The sequence below is a fragment of the Schistocerca americana genome, chromosome 6 (assembly GCF_021461395.2).
Source record: "Schistocerca americana isolate TAMUIC-IGC-003095 chromosome 6, iqSchAmer2.1, whole genome shotgun sequence".
Lineage (NCBI taxonomy): Eukaryota > Metazoa > Arthropoda > Insecta > Orthoptera > Acrididae > Schistocerca > Schistocerca americana.
Window position 1 is genome coordinate 142,521,126 of NC_060124.1, and position 13,616 is coordinate 142,534,741.

The following is a 13,616-nucleotide window of genomic DNA, read 5'->3' on the forward strand; positions in this document are numbered from 1 at the left end:
TCTAAATTCCACCCAAAAATGCAGAATTACCTAATACGTGCTATTTCGTGGCAAATTGTGTTCTGATGAACTATATCATCAGAGATAGTTTGAAATAGCTTTATTTTCTGCATATAAATACTGAAAATGTACTCAATTTTGGTTACTGGTATTGCAGATCCTCTAGTGAAGCCCAGTTTCTAAAGATAATGTGTGTAAGAACATGTTTGCAAAATAAAAAGTGCATGAACACAATAATGTATCAGTGTGCTCAATGGTCTGATGTCATACCACTTGTGGGCCATTGTGAGATAATCACCATGTAATCCAACGTGGAACTCAACTGTGGGGTTTGAACAAAGAAACACTTACATTTTTTGGCTAGCTTAAGTTCAAAAGTGGGTCCAATTCAGACACTTTAATGTGGCAGTTTTAGGTGACAGGTGTTTTGAATTGTGGTTGCTCAGATACTGGTAGATGTCTGGCCTGAAATACTTAGTATAGCCAGAAGAGTGTACATGGTTGCTAGATGTTATTGTGCCACTTGAGGGAATATAGTGTTATATTAAAATGTTAGACAATAAAACTTTTTGCCTGTTTCAATTATTTGTGTGAACTGACATTAAGTGACTATCCATTTAGTGCAAAACATCCAGTCCATGTATATTAATAAGGAGTCCTAGAAGAGTGTTCTGCTGTAGCTCATATTTTGATGGTAGAATATACAATTTTTGTTGGTGTTATGGACAGCTTCTCCATCCTGCCTGCCTTTGCTTAGCAGGTGCCCACTCACCACCCCGTTCTGCATGCACAAAATTACTACATCCATTTTTGTATACTAATATTTGGAATGTTATGTACAGAATCACCAAGCTTCACCACGCTCTACCCCAAATTCATCTCCACGTTCAACAAAATCACCCCCGCTACCACCTGGTGCTGGTGCTCCATCATCAAGGTCAGCCCCTCCAACTCCTGGTGGCCAGCTTCAGCCTACCATGATGTCCTCACTTGGTTCAGGAGCTGATTCTCTCACAGGTGTTGGGGGAGATGTAAGATCAGCTTTTGGAGCATCCTCAGGTATTGTAGGTAAATATTCATTTTCAGTCATTATTATGAATATATGTGGTTTCATCTTTTATGTGTAATATAGTCGTACATGAAACTGTTTTTTTTTTTTTCTCCTGGATAACTCGAATTTTAACTTTCAATTGACATGGCATGTGCACTGAGCAGTCTTTCACTCTTCAGAAGGGTGTGTGTGTGTGTGTGTGTGTGTGTGTGTGTGTGTGTGTGTGTGTGTGTGTGTGTAAATGTACTGTTTCTGGCAGTTTAAAATTGTGTGCTGGACAGGGTTCAAGTCTTAGTTCAGTACATGTTTTTAATCTGCCAGTAAGTTCATACCAGATGTATTTCAACCTGCTGATTTCTAAAGTAAAATTTTGAAGAACAGGTGTAAAAGCAGTATCTCAGTTGACTACACAGAGGTGGCAAAAGTCGTGGGGTAGCTATATGCACATACGCAGATGGTGGTAGTATCATATACAAAAGATATAAAATGGCAGTGGATTGGCAGAGCAATCATTTGTACTCAGATGATTCATGTGAAAATGTTCCCAACGTCATTATGGCCACACAATGAGAATCGGCAGCATTTCAGTGTGGAATGACAGTTGGAGCTAGATGCTCGGGACATTCCATTTCGGAAATCATTAGGGAATCCAATGTTTTGAGATCCATAGTGTCAAGAGTGTGCCAAGAATACCATATTTCAGCCATTATCTCTCATCATGGAGAATGCAATCACCAATGGCCTTCACTTAATCCTTGAAGTGGGCATGACAGACACGTCTATCCACACTCTGCTAATTCTGTGGCTAGTAGCTAACGGGCTTGACGAGTTATCAGTCTGCCATTGAAACTGTGGTATTGGTTGAGCTTCATCCACTAGGCAACAGCTCTTTTCAGGCAATGCAGCATATTCTGGGCTAGTATAACATCTTCCACCCAAGTGAACATCGATAATATGCATCCTGTAAAGCATCTGCAAAAGCACATGATTTTTGTTTGTTTGTGTTCGCTGCTGCATTAGTGAGCTGATCTTTTGCAGAGATGAATAGAAGTCTTTTTTTCTTTCAGATTTTAGAATAAAGCAGCTGCTTTTAGCAAGTGATGATAATTTCAGTGACAGTTCTGAAATATTTCAAGATACGGATTTTGAGTCTAGTGAAAGTGATTTCAATTCAGAAACAACTGATGACTAGACACTAATGCAGCAAATGGTGCCTAGTGCATTTGTGTGTCCTAGTTCAGTTCATGATCAGTATTTGTTCAGTAGTAGCATCAGTACAGTTATGCCTCTAAAACAGTATAATGTGTTAGGTTGTTTTATGTGTTTTGTGAATGATGCTTTGTGAAAAATAATAGCTGAACAGAAGGACTTCCATTCACGACCACCATAGCTTCTCGTCACAATTCAGCAGCATGTTCCAGAGTTCAGTTGTCAGACTACTACAAGGATGAGGTAAAAATACTTTTTGGAATGCTCTTACTTCAAAGAATTTTTTCCAAACCAGCACACAAGATGTATTTTTCAAAGAAAGAATCAGTGGACACACCTTTCTTCAGGAAACTGATGAGTGAAAAGTGGTTTCATCTTTTATTGAAATTCCTCCACTTTGCTGACAATACCTCATATGATGCACTAGGCACTATCAGCAGAAAAGCATCCAATTATGGAGCATCTGCAAGGTAAATTCAGATCAATATACGTGCCAGAAAGGAACGTCACAGTTGAGGAATCGTTGTTGTTCTGGAAAGGATGACTTGGATGAAGCCAATTTATGCCATCAAAGTGCAGCAGATTCAGCATCAAATTTTACGAATTTGGTAAAACCCGCTGTAGGTATGTATGGTACTTCATTATTTACCCTGGAAAGGACACTAATTATGTTAGCCATCAGGAGAAACAATAACCTCTCAAATTGTTTTGGAGCTTGCTCATGATCTCCTTGGGAAAGGCCACTGTATTTATCTTGATACATGGTACACCACTCCAGATTTGGTGGACAAATTAACCAGCAATAATACCAACATTTTCAGCACAATGCAGCAAGATGGGAAGGGGTTCTCTGGCTTCATAAAAAAAATAAAAAATGAAGGAAGAAGAGTACATAACAGGTTACAGAGGTAAGCATATGGTAATGAAATGGAAGGACCTTCCGTAACAATACATTTTTAAATGTAAACTCAAAGAAGGGAATCGTTCAAAAGCCATGTGTTGTCATTGATTACAACAAAAATATGTGAGGAATAGGTAGATGCAGTGGTCAGGAGCAAGCTGAAAAAATACTATCAGAAGCTTTTCTGCCACTTGTTGGACATTGCATGCTTCGTGCATATTTTCTGTACAAGAAGCATGATGGTAAACAAAGTAGAATGAGCTTCATGATTAGTGCTGATGAACAGTTGGCCATATCTTCACCACAACAAGGGACATAATTGGGACGCACACCTAGAACACCAAAAGCGACACACCTTACAGCCAGGCAGTTTCCAGACTTTTTTCTGCCCACAGTGAAGAAATGACCAGCAAAGAGTTGTGTGGCGTGCGTGAGAAATGGCTTTCACAATGAGACTTCATACCGGTGTGCATCATGCTAAGTTTCCATGTGTGCAGCTCCTTGCTTTAAAATGTTTCGCACTGAAGAAGACAAGCAATACCATAAAAATAAATTTTTGTTAACTTCTGCAGTATATCTTATCCATTCCCACCCAATATCAATTTAAATTCAAAAATAAAATATGAAGGAAACTATTATATATGAGAGAAGCACCGCCATGCCAGGATGTACTGGCACATATTACATACTGAGGAAGAGACACGCACATGCAAGCTACCCGCTTAACAGGTTAACGACCAAGAGCAGCAGCATTTGTGTAGGGTTGTCAGTTCTGACAGACAAGCAACACTGTGTGAAATAACCCCAGAAATCAATGTGGGACATACGACAAACACATCCGTTAGAACATTGTGGTAAAATTTGGCATTAATGGGGTATAACAGCAGAAAACTGGTGCAAGTACCTTCAGTAACAACATGACAGGATCTGCAGTTCTTCTAATGGGCTTGTGACAATATTAGTTGGACCTTAGGAACTGGAAAACAATGGCCTGGTACAATGAGTCCTGATTTCAGTTGGTAAAAGCTGACTGTGGGATTAGTGTGTGGTGTAAACCCTATGAAGCCATGGATCTGTGTTGTCAACAAGGCACTGTGCAAGCTGGTGATGGCTCCATAATGCAGTGGGCTATGTTTACATGGAATGGATTGGGTCCTCTGGTCCAACTGAAATGATTTTAGACTGGAAGTGGTTTTGTTTGGCAACTTGGAGACCATTTGCAGCCATCATGAACTACATTTTCCCAAACAATAATGCATGTTATCACTAGCCCACACCCTGTTTATGATTGGTTTGAAGAATGGCCAAACAGATCACCCAACATGAATCCCATTGAACATTTATGAAATATAATCCAGAGCTCACATCATACACAACATCTTGCACTGACAACACTTTTGCAATTATGGATGGCTATAGAGGCAGCATGGCTCATTATTTCTGCAGAAGAGTTCCAGTGACTTCTTGACCCCACGCCATGTTGAGCTGCTAAACTTTGCTGGCCAGGAGACGGTCCAACACAATATTTTGATGTATCCCATGACTTTCATCATCTCAGGGTAAAGCGTTTATAAGTTTTCTTTGCATTTTTCTGTACCTGTAATTTGCTTTTTAAAAGAAAGGAAAAAAAGAAAACGAAAGAAAAAGAAAAAAAAAATTAGTCAAGTAATTACTGTTTTTCTTCATATTCCAATTTGTACATAAAAACAACACAGTGACTCTGAGGTTAAGACAGTGGACATGCATTCAGGAGGAGCAGGGTTCTATACCCATCCTGGCTATCCCAGTTTAGGTTCTCTGTTGTTTCCTTAATATTCCTTTAGGCAAATGCTGAGGTATTTAATTTGAAAAAGATGTGTCCAGTCATCCCAACCCCAGCTCAATTATCTCCACCAGGATATTAAACCTAATTTTACTTGCTTTCTTCTCTTCTGCACAGAGAAACTTCTTGTCTTTATGCTCTTAAATCTTTTCAGTTTCAGTAACACACAATATTTCATGTTGTGTATGGCTCTAGTTACAGTAAGGAAATCTTCCCATCTCTGACTTCCCTAAATAGCTTTAACACAGTGAGATAATCGAGGTAAATCAACCAAAAATTAAGATAAAGACACTAGTTTATTATGCTTACTTTCTCTCTCTTTGTTGTAACATTATACAGCTAACTTATTTATCCATCAGAAGTCAGAAGTATTAATATTATGTAAAGTAGATAACTATACACCTCACAGAGGACTCCTTAAAAATACACAATTATATTTGCTACTATTAATGCAAACCAGTTTCAGATAAATTTCACAACTGCAATATAAGACAAAAAATTTCAATGCTGTCTTTGCATTCTTCTCTAGTAATCAGAGTGCAGTTATGTATTTTGTTCTACAAGTCATCATCAACCTCCCATTAGACTCAAACCTCTGTAAGTTAAAGAACATGTATATATGCTGTATCTTACTGGCCACTCCTTTTAAAAATTATCTGATAATCTAGATTAAAGGACTGAACAATGGAGAGATTAAAGGGCTGAACAATGTTGGAAAAAGGTTGGATTACTAGTCACCACAAAGACCGTTAAAACAAACACACACACACACACACACACACACACACACACACACGCACGCACACGCACACACGCAAACGTGCGCGCGCAAAAATCAAGCACTCCTCACACATACGTGCCTGCTCTCTACCCACTGGTGTCCTGTCGAGAAGAAGCTGTGAGGAAGAGGGGGTGGGGGGGGAGAATATCAGGGTTATGTGGGGAGGAGAAGATCCAGCACTGCCTGATGTAGCATACAGAGACTAGATGGTGGCCAAACAAGGCTGCATGGCAGTATCTGGAGGCTGTGGGGGAGGGGGGGGGGGATAGGGAGTGAAAAAGGAGGGCAGCAGAGAGGGGAAAAGACCCATGGTGTTGGCTCCAGGTACACAGAATAGATATTCAAGAGCAAGAGGCAGCAGGTGCAAGCTATAGGAATGTGATAGGCACCGGAGCCAATACGTTCATACAGCACATGATGGCAATGACATGGAAGAATGCATTGAGAGGGGCTGACGTGACAGAGGTTGTTGGGTAGAAGGTATGGGTGCAGTGGTTAGCGGAGATTGAGACCAGGACTATTACAGGACCCAAGAAAATGTTGCACCCGCTCAGTGCAGATAAATTGATGACTGGGTGAATCCACATGGCACTGGCTGCAAAGCAGGCATTGAACTCAAGTTTGTTTTGCCTGGTAGAGTATTCCACCTCTGGATTGGCAATTCTGCTCTTGGCCACAGGTCATTTGTTCTGGTGGACAGCTGGTTAGTTTTCATACCCATATGAAATGCTGTGCAAAAATCGCAGTAAAGCTTGTATTTGACATGGCTGCTTTCACAATGATTTTCAATTTTCTTAGAGTTTGCCAGTGTCTGTTCCTCACAAATTTGGTACTACAGAAACAAACCTCGATGGTGCAGACATTCCTGAACCACCTCTGCTCCCTCTGCAAGATACTGTTAGCGTATACTCCACAATATCTGTCAAATTGAAATCTTTGCCTTTGAACACCTGGAAGAGCACTTCAGAAACCACTACAGACACCACCTCCAAAAATCCTACTCCCACCTTGGAGTGCCACTACCCATCAACACCTATCCTAACCCCAGTGAACCCCTTCATCAACCCATCATGGTCCTCAGACCCTGCCTTTTGACCTTTTCCATGAGCCACATTCTCGAAAACTTAAAAAATCCTACAGAAGTTTCAGTCCTTTCTAAAGAGCTCAGCTTCAGCCACACACCCAAACGTTCAGCCACACTGGACTTCCAGGTCTTACCATGGAAACACTTCATTACCAGTCCCTCCAAACAAAGCCAACTTCATTCCAACATAGACATTTGCTCTTCAGTTCGTACCACCATCCATGACCTCGCCCTCTCCCACCTAACCAGCCTATGGATACCTTCCAGGAATTTACCACCTTCAACTTGGCCTTACCATCCTTCCCATGGTCTCTTCCCAAGAACATAAACGCGTCAATAGAAGAAAGAACAGCCATCTGCAACCTCAAGACAAACCCGGATTTGATGACCCTCACTGCAGACAAAGGTTCCACCATTGTGATAATGAATCACAGTGGCTACCTGACAGAAGGCATCTGCCAACTGTCTGTCTCCTGCAACTACAATCTCTGCCATAGTGATTCTATCCCTGAAGTCCTGCAAAATCTCCAGTCCTTACTCAAATCCATTGGCCCATCCCAAAATCTCTCCATGAAATCTCCCCCTCCTCACCCCAGTGAGACCCTGCACATTCACCTTGTACAAGATTCCCAAACATGTCAACCCAACAATCTTGGATGCCCCCAGTGCTCCCAGTGAAAGAATCTCTACCCTTGCCAATAAATATCTCCAACCAGATGCTTGTAGCCTAGCATCTCATATTAATGATTCAGACCACTTCCCTCACTCACTCTCAACCATCCAAACCCTATCACCACCTTGATCCACACTCAATACTGTTGATGCCACCCCCCTATATACCAACATCCCTCATGGCCATGGCCTTACTGCTATCAAAAACTTCCTCTCCCAGCAGCCTTCAGATTCCAAACCCACTACACCATTCCCAATTCATCTACCCAATTACATCCTCACACATAATGACTTCTCCTTTGAGGGAAAGATATATAAATAAATATGTGGCACAATCACATGCGAAAACATAGTGCCCTCCTATGCCATTGTGTTCTCATCTATAGTAGGTCTCCCTAGCCTCCCAAAACTCTAAACCCCTGGTCAGGTTCATCGATGATACCTCCATGATATGGACCCAGTTCAAACCAACCTACCCTAATTCATCCACAGATTCTCCCACTTGTCTCACCTGGTTGTCCATAATCAACATGCCACCTTCATGGATGTTGACCTCCACCTCCCTGATGGCTCCATCACACCTCTGTCCACATCAAGCCCACTAACCATCAACAGTACCTGCATTTTGATGAATGTCATCCCTTACACACCAGAAAATTGCTTCTATATAGCCTGGCCAAGGCATATCTGCAGTAACAAGAATTTCCTTGCCCAGTATGCTGAAGATATCACTGTGGCCTTCACAGGTAGTCTGCAATCAGATTTCCAATGTCACATCTTCACACAGCCATCTCCCAAACATTAACCAAAAGAACCAGCCACAAAATAACCACCCCTTCATCATTCAGTATGAAGCTATCATCTTCATATCATCTAAGTTGTGCTCAGTAGGAGTGAGGTCAGGTACCCTCATGTCCATGTAATGTTTATAATATTGCTTTGAGTAATGGGTTGATGGATTTCCATTGTGAATGGAACAGTGTACAGCAAGTTGCTATAGGTAAGCAGATGATACAGGTGTTGGGTGGTGTCGTTTGCTATCCACGTCAGGAGTGATAGCTGATGTAGTACGGGTCTCAGTTCATCCCTTGCAAACATTAACCAAGTTGAGATGCTGTAATAGGCCTAAACTTCATGTTTCTGTTAAGACAGATTCATTACTTCATGTGGATTTTTAGTTTGTAAATATTCTGCCATCAGCATGACCCATTATGTATAATTACTTCCAGGTCAGATGATGATTTGCTGTACTTTGAGCATCCAACAGTAGTATTACTGGGAATCTGTTACTAGTGCAGACAAATGTAGTACCTGGACAACTTCAGAGATTTTGTGCCCCTCACATCTGGTTCCAATAGTCTGGTCTCAATCACATCCACTGACAAATTCTCTTTTGTACATTATGCGACTTCTGTTAACAATTCAGCTCAATGTCTGAGTGAATTACAGTGGCACACTATACTGATTCGATCCATTTCTTGCAGTAATTAAATTATTCTTCTGCAGCATGGCAGCTATTGCTAATTAAGTTGATCATCAATGTTTTTTGTTAGTTGTTTGAATTGTTCCATTTATTGGACTTCTGAGTATCCATTGTCAGTCTTACCAAGTTGGAAAAATGAAAGAGATATAGAAAATTAATAAAAGAACTATGCTGATCATCAAAAGTTTCTTTAGTAAGAGTGAGACTATCTCAGAAATGCTCAACACAATGATCTTAAAGGTTAAATTGGAAACATTATGACAGACAGTGAATTCTACTGTAAGTAAGGCTTCCTGCACATTGTCCACAAATAGAAAGGAAAGGGGGACAGGGCAATGATGATGTCAATGCAGTGCTTGTTCTCTATTGCACACCATACAATGACTTGCAGAAAACAAATGTATATATTGGCCTAGACACTTTATCCAGATGACTACTATCCCATTTTGACATGGGACGTAATATACAGCCTAGTATTTTTTTTATATTTTATTTTTTTTTTTATTTTTTGAGTTGGGAGGGGAGGAGGAATTATTAAAAGGTAAAAATCTGTGCTTTTAATTTGTTTATAGAAGATCTGTTTGTAAATAAACAAAACAGTATGTCTATTGTCTTTTGTTTCTTTAATATTCAGACATCACATATTTGTGTCTGGAAAATTTATTTTTCCTGGTTATATCTGAAAATTTACAGTAATACCTCATTTCACTAGGATCATCTACATCATCTTTGGCTGGGTCAACAAACAATTCTGGAACAACAAACAGCAGTAGTCGAAGCCTTCGCAATGACTTGCTAGTAGCAGCTGATTCTGTTACAAATGCCATGTCCACACTTGTCAGGGAACTAAACTCCGGTGAGTTCCAGTTCATATCTCATTTTAATTACATTGTATTCCCAAACTTCAGCTAGAATTTGTTTGGAGATAAAATAATTTAAAAGATTAACAAAATAATTAATGCTTTAATAAACAAGCCCCTTGATATGAAAGTAATTATTTCACATCTGAATGTTTCTTTTATTGCTTAATTTTGGGGGATTTCACAGTGATTTGCATCACCAGTTCAAAATTTTGTGTGGAAGAGATGCTTTTGGGAATACAGTGTATTAATTTTTATTTTAATAAATGTGAAAAAAGACAGATTCCATCAGGTTTATTAAGGAGTATTAATAAATTCTGTCTGAACATGGTTTGAGTATCACTAATTGTTCCCTAAAATATAAGTCATAAGTAAGAACTTTTGGTTAGCGAGTTCTTAACACACCAAATATAAAGGTGAGATTCTTTAGCTACTTACTTCTGCATACACTGATGATGCCAGCTTCACGTATGTTACATCATGATTGTCTTTGCCTTTTATTTAGTTCCCATTAGTCATTTTAACTGCATTTTTCTCTTTTCTCTTTCTCTTCTGCATTACATTACTACTCTGTCTGCCACAAGCCTATTTTCCTTTTTTAAAAAAGATCTTGTTGCATAATACTGCTTACTCTTTACTAAAAAAGGGCAAATAATTTAAGGTTGGAGTTGAAATTGTGAAGGGATAGTAAAGTGAAAAACGAAGGAGAAGAGCTGACAAAAGTAAAAAGGCGAAAATGATGGGTGAACTATAACACACAAGAAACAAATTGAACTCAGAATATGCAACAAAAACTATGATTCTTTTATGCACATAATTTATTTACAGTGAAAACTATGAATATATGACCAAAGCAGTGAAATAATTCGTACCTCACATGTTTACTATAGGGGGAGAGGGTTGCCAAGGTCAGCATCCACCATATTGCTGATTACTTCATTTCTCAGATACTGTCATTGGCTGTTACACTGTTTTGTAAGCTGGTTATTTTCTCCCTCTTCTTGTACAAACTGTCTAACATAATGATTGAAGATGTCATAAATATCTTTCATAGAGCCATGATTGGAGACCTTCTGTATTGGTCTCTTTGTAATATTCTCAAGTGGATGGTAGTATCACTTTGTGCCTCCATTCATTATTGCACATCCTATTGCAAAATTAATTATTTCTGGAAGTTTTAGATACTCCAGTAATATGTCTCATCTTGTGGCAAGTGCTTTCCTTAGCATTTCTCCTGCTCATTGTGACTCCTTCTTTGTTTAATCTGAGTAACATGAGTGTCTTTCTTTCCTTCCCTCTTGGTCTCACAGATTACCTCCCACTAAAGTTGCATCTAATGTTACATGTTGAAGTTTCAGTCGCTGTCACATGCACCTTTTTTGTAACTGTGTGGTGATACATTTTGTGTTAACTGTAAATACTTTCACAACTTACATATCACCAAAGGATAAAGACCAGATCGTGGATCTGTATTACATAGTTCTTCTATTCATATAATCATTTACTGCTACAGTTTATTATACAAGTATTACCTGGTGGACAAGTGGATCATGACCAGAGCACATAAACTGTTCAGTTACTTTGAGCCAATAGTTTCAAGTACCAGTAGTGCAGATTCTGTAGTGCAACTATTCTGTCTAAGATACTGGCATGGGCTTTTGGAATTATGATGTTGTACAATTTTTTATAATACTGTCTACAGTAACTGATTTCTCTTTTCCAAATGTTCTTATCACTACACATGTTTAACTTTTTTGCCTTAATTAATCATGGATAGCATGTTTGTGGTAATAACTTCATGACCCATCCATATTATTATTAAGAGCGATATAAGATGTAAACAGAAATCGAAGAGGAATTCATCGTTTACCAGGGTTAACAAACAACATAGGTGGAAAACACAGGGATTCTTTTTTGCAGACAGCTGCATATATACTACTACATAAAGACAATACATTGTTTAACATTGTTACTGAAGATCTCAAAGTTCTTTACCAATTTACTTCAGATTTTTAAACAATACTGTAACAAACACTGAGATGCACATAGGCTATAAAGTTTTTTAAACAACAATGTACTGGTTTTGTGTGAAAGCAAGCTGCAAGAAAGAAAACACTGTGCTGTGAAGATGTGTGGTCGAGTTTACTTTCTCGCAGTCAGTTTTAAGTATGATAGCAGGGCATATATACTATTAGACAAATTTTTCTCCCATATTATTTCTCTTTATATATAACTTTAAACAAAAATTTTATGGTTTTTGTTTCCTTCCTCACAGTTGGTTTTAACAGAAAACAGGGAATTTGTATTTAAGGCTGATTAGCTTATGGTTAGTATACTGTTACGGAATTCGAATTGTCCAAATCTTTGTAATCCTACCCATTCACAGATTAAAACTATGCAAAATGCTGTTATTGGAGCCACTATCCTCACAGCTCCAGCAGCTGGGATCTCTCTCACATCCCATATACCAATAATCCCTCCACTCATTTTAAGCAACTTTATTTCTCAGTCAAGGTTTTGATTGCAATACATACAAACAAGGCTCAAGGTTAGAAAAAGGGGATGGTCATAAGGCGAAAGATACGGTTGGAGAGATGGGAAGGAAGTGGAGATGGAGAGAGGGGGGATTAGGAGACCAGGTTGTATATCCGATTCCAATACATGTTTAGCAATTGCAAATCATTGCTGCTTTCACTAGTAAGATTATATTGCTTTGGACATTTGACATATAAAATGACAAAGATCACAACAGTGGTGAATGTTAATGAAATCATTTGGAAAACTGGTGTATATCTCGAATTTGGAATGGCACTAGTTATTTATTTAAGGATAATGACTTTTAAGTTTACTGTCAGCAGTTTATCTACAGCTGTAAACAAACTGAGGGCACAAGTTTACTCTACAATCACAGCAATTCCATTGTAGACTCATATGTGTTATTGATCTGTAATACTATATTATCTGAAAAAACATCCACATAGTTGATATTAACTTATCGAAAGACAAACAAGAAAAGGTTAGTTAACATTTGCAGAGGAGATAAAAATACAGCAAAGGGAAAGAGATATGAGGGGCCATGAGCCATATAAGTAATGAAGGGTATCTCAAAGCCTGCTGTAATGCTCTGAACTAAATATCACTTTGACAGCTTTAAAGTCCGACCTGTGAATCATGTAAGTTTTTGTTTCTTGAGACTCAGTTTGATTTTATTTTATTTTGAAGTTTGCTGTCATCAGTAATGTTACTACATTCACATTGTTTCTGTTATCCTGCCAGTACACAATGCACAACCAATTTTAAGAGAATCTTTATGTTTACAGAAATAGCATTTTTTTCTTCATTTCGAACAGAGCTGCCTTCAGATCATCTTGCAATTTAGTCATCAGTTTACATAATTATGTTAAACATTCTCTATTTTATGAAGATATCAATTCTAATGCACCTGAACAGACACTGAAAAAGCATTTTACTAACATCTTGTATTGTAAGTTTTTCTTCTCTTGGCACGAATAAAATTTATTTTCTGTATTCCTGTCACTGCATTCTCTTCCCATGTTAGTCTTCCACAATGTTCATCTGCTCAGTAATAAGAACTCTTCACTCTATCTAACTGCTCTCGATAGTCCAAAATATTATTAATTCGCCTACAGTGCTTACCAGTGAGCTTCACTTTGATTGTGACTGGCTGGTGACCAATCAAAATTTTGATGAAAAGACTTTCTTTAGTTCCCTATTCCAAATACGTTGCATGAT

At 38.7% G+C, this 13,616-nt stretch overlaps 1 protein-coding gene across 8 annotated transcripts in view; it reads left to right on the forward strand.

Moving 5' to 3' along the window:
* LOC124619437 (dystrobrevin beta) overlaps positions 1–13,616 on the forward strand; it is a 611,344-nt gene that overhangs the window by 558,911 nt on the left and 38,817 nt on the right. For all 8 annotated transcript variants that reach the window (XM_047145819.1, XM_047145822.1, XM_047145818.1 and 5 more), the window contains 2 exons: positions 843–1,068; positions 9,716–9,859. In XM_047145819.1, the coding sequence (XP_047001775.1) occupies positions 843–1,068; positions 9,716–9,859 (370 nt within the window). The remainder of the gene's footprint in view (positions 1–842; positions 1,069–9,715; positions 9,860–13,616) is intronic.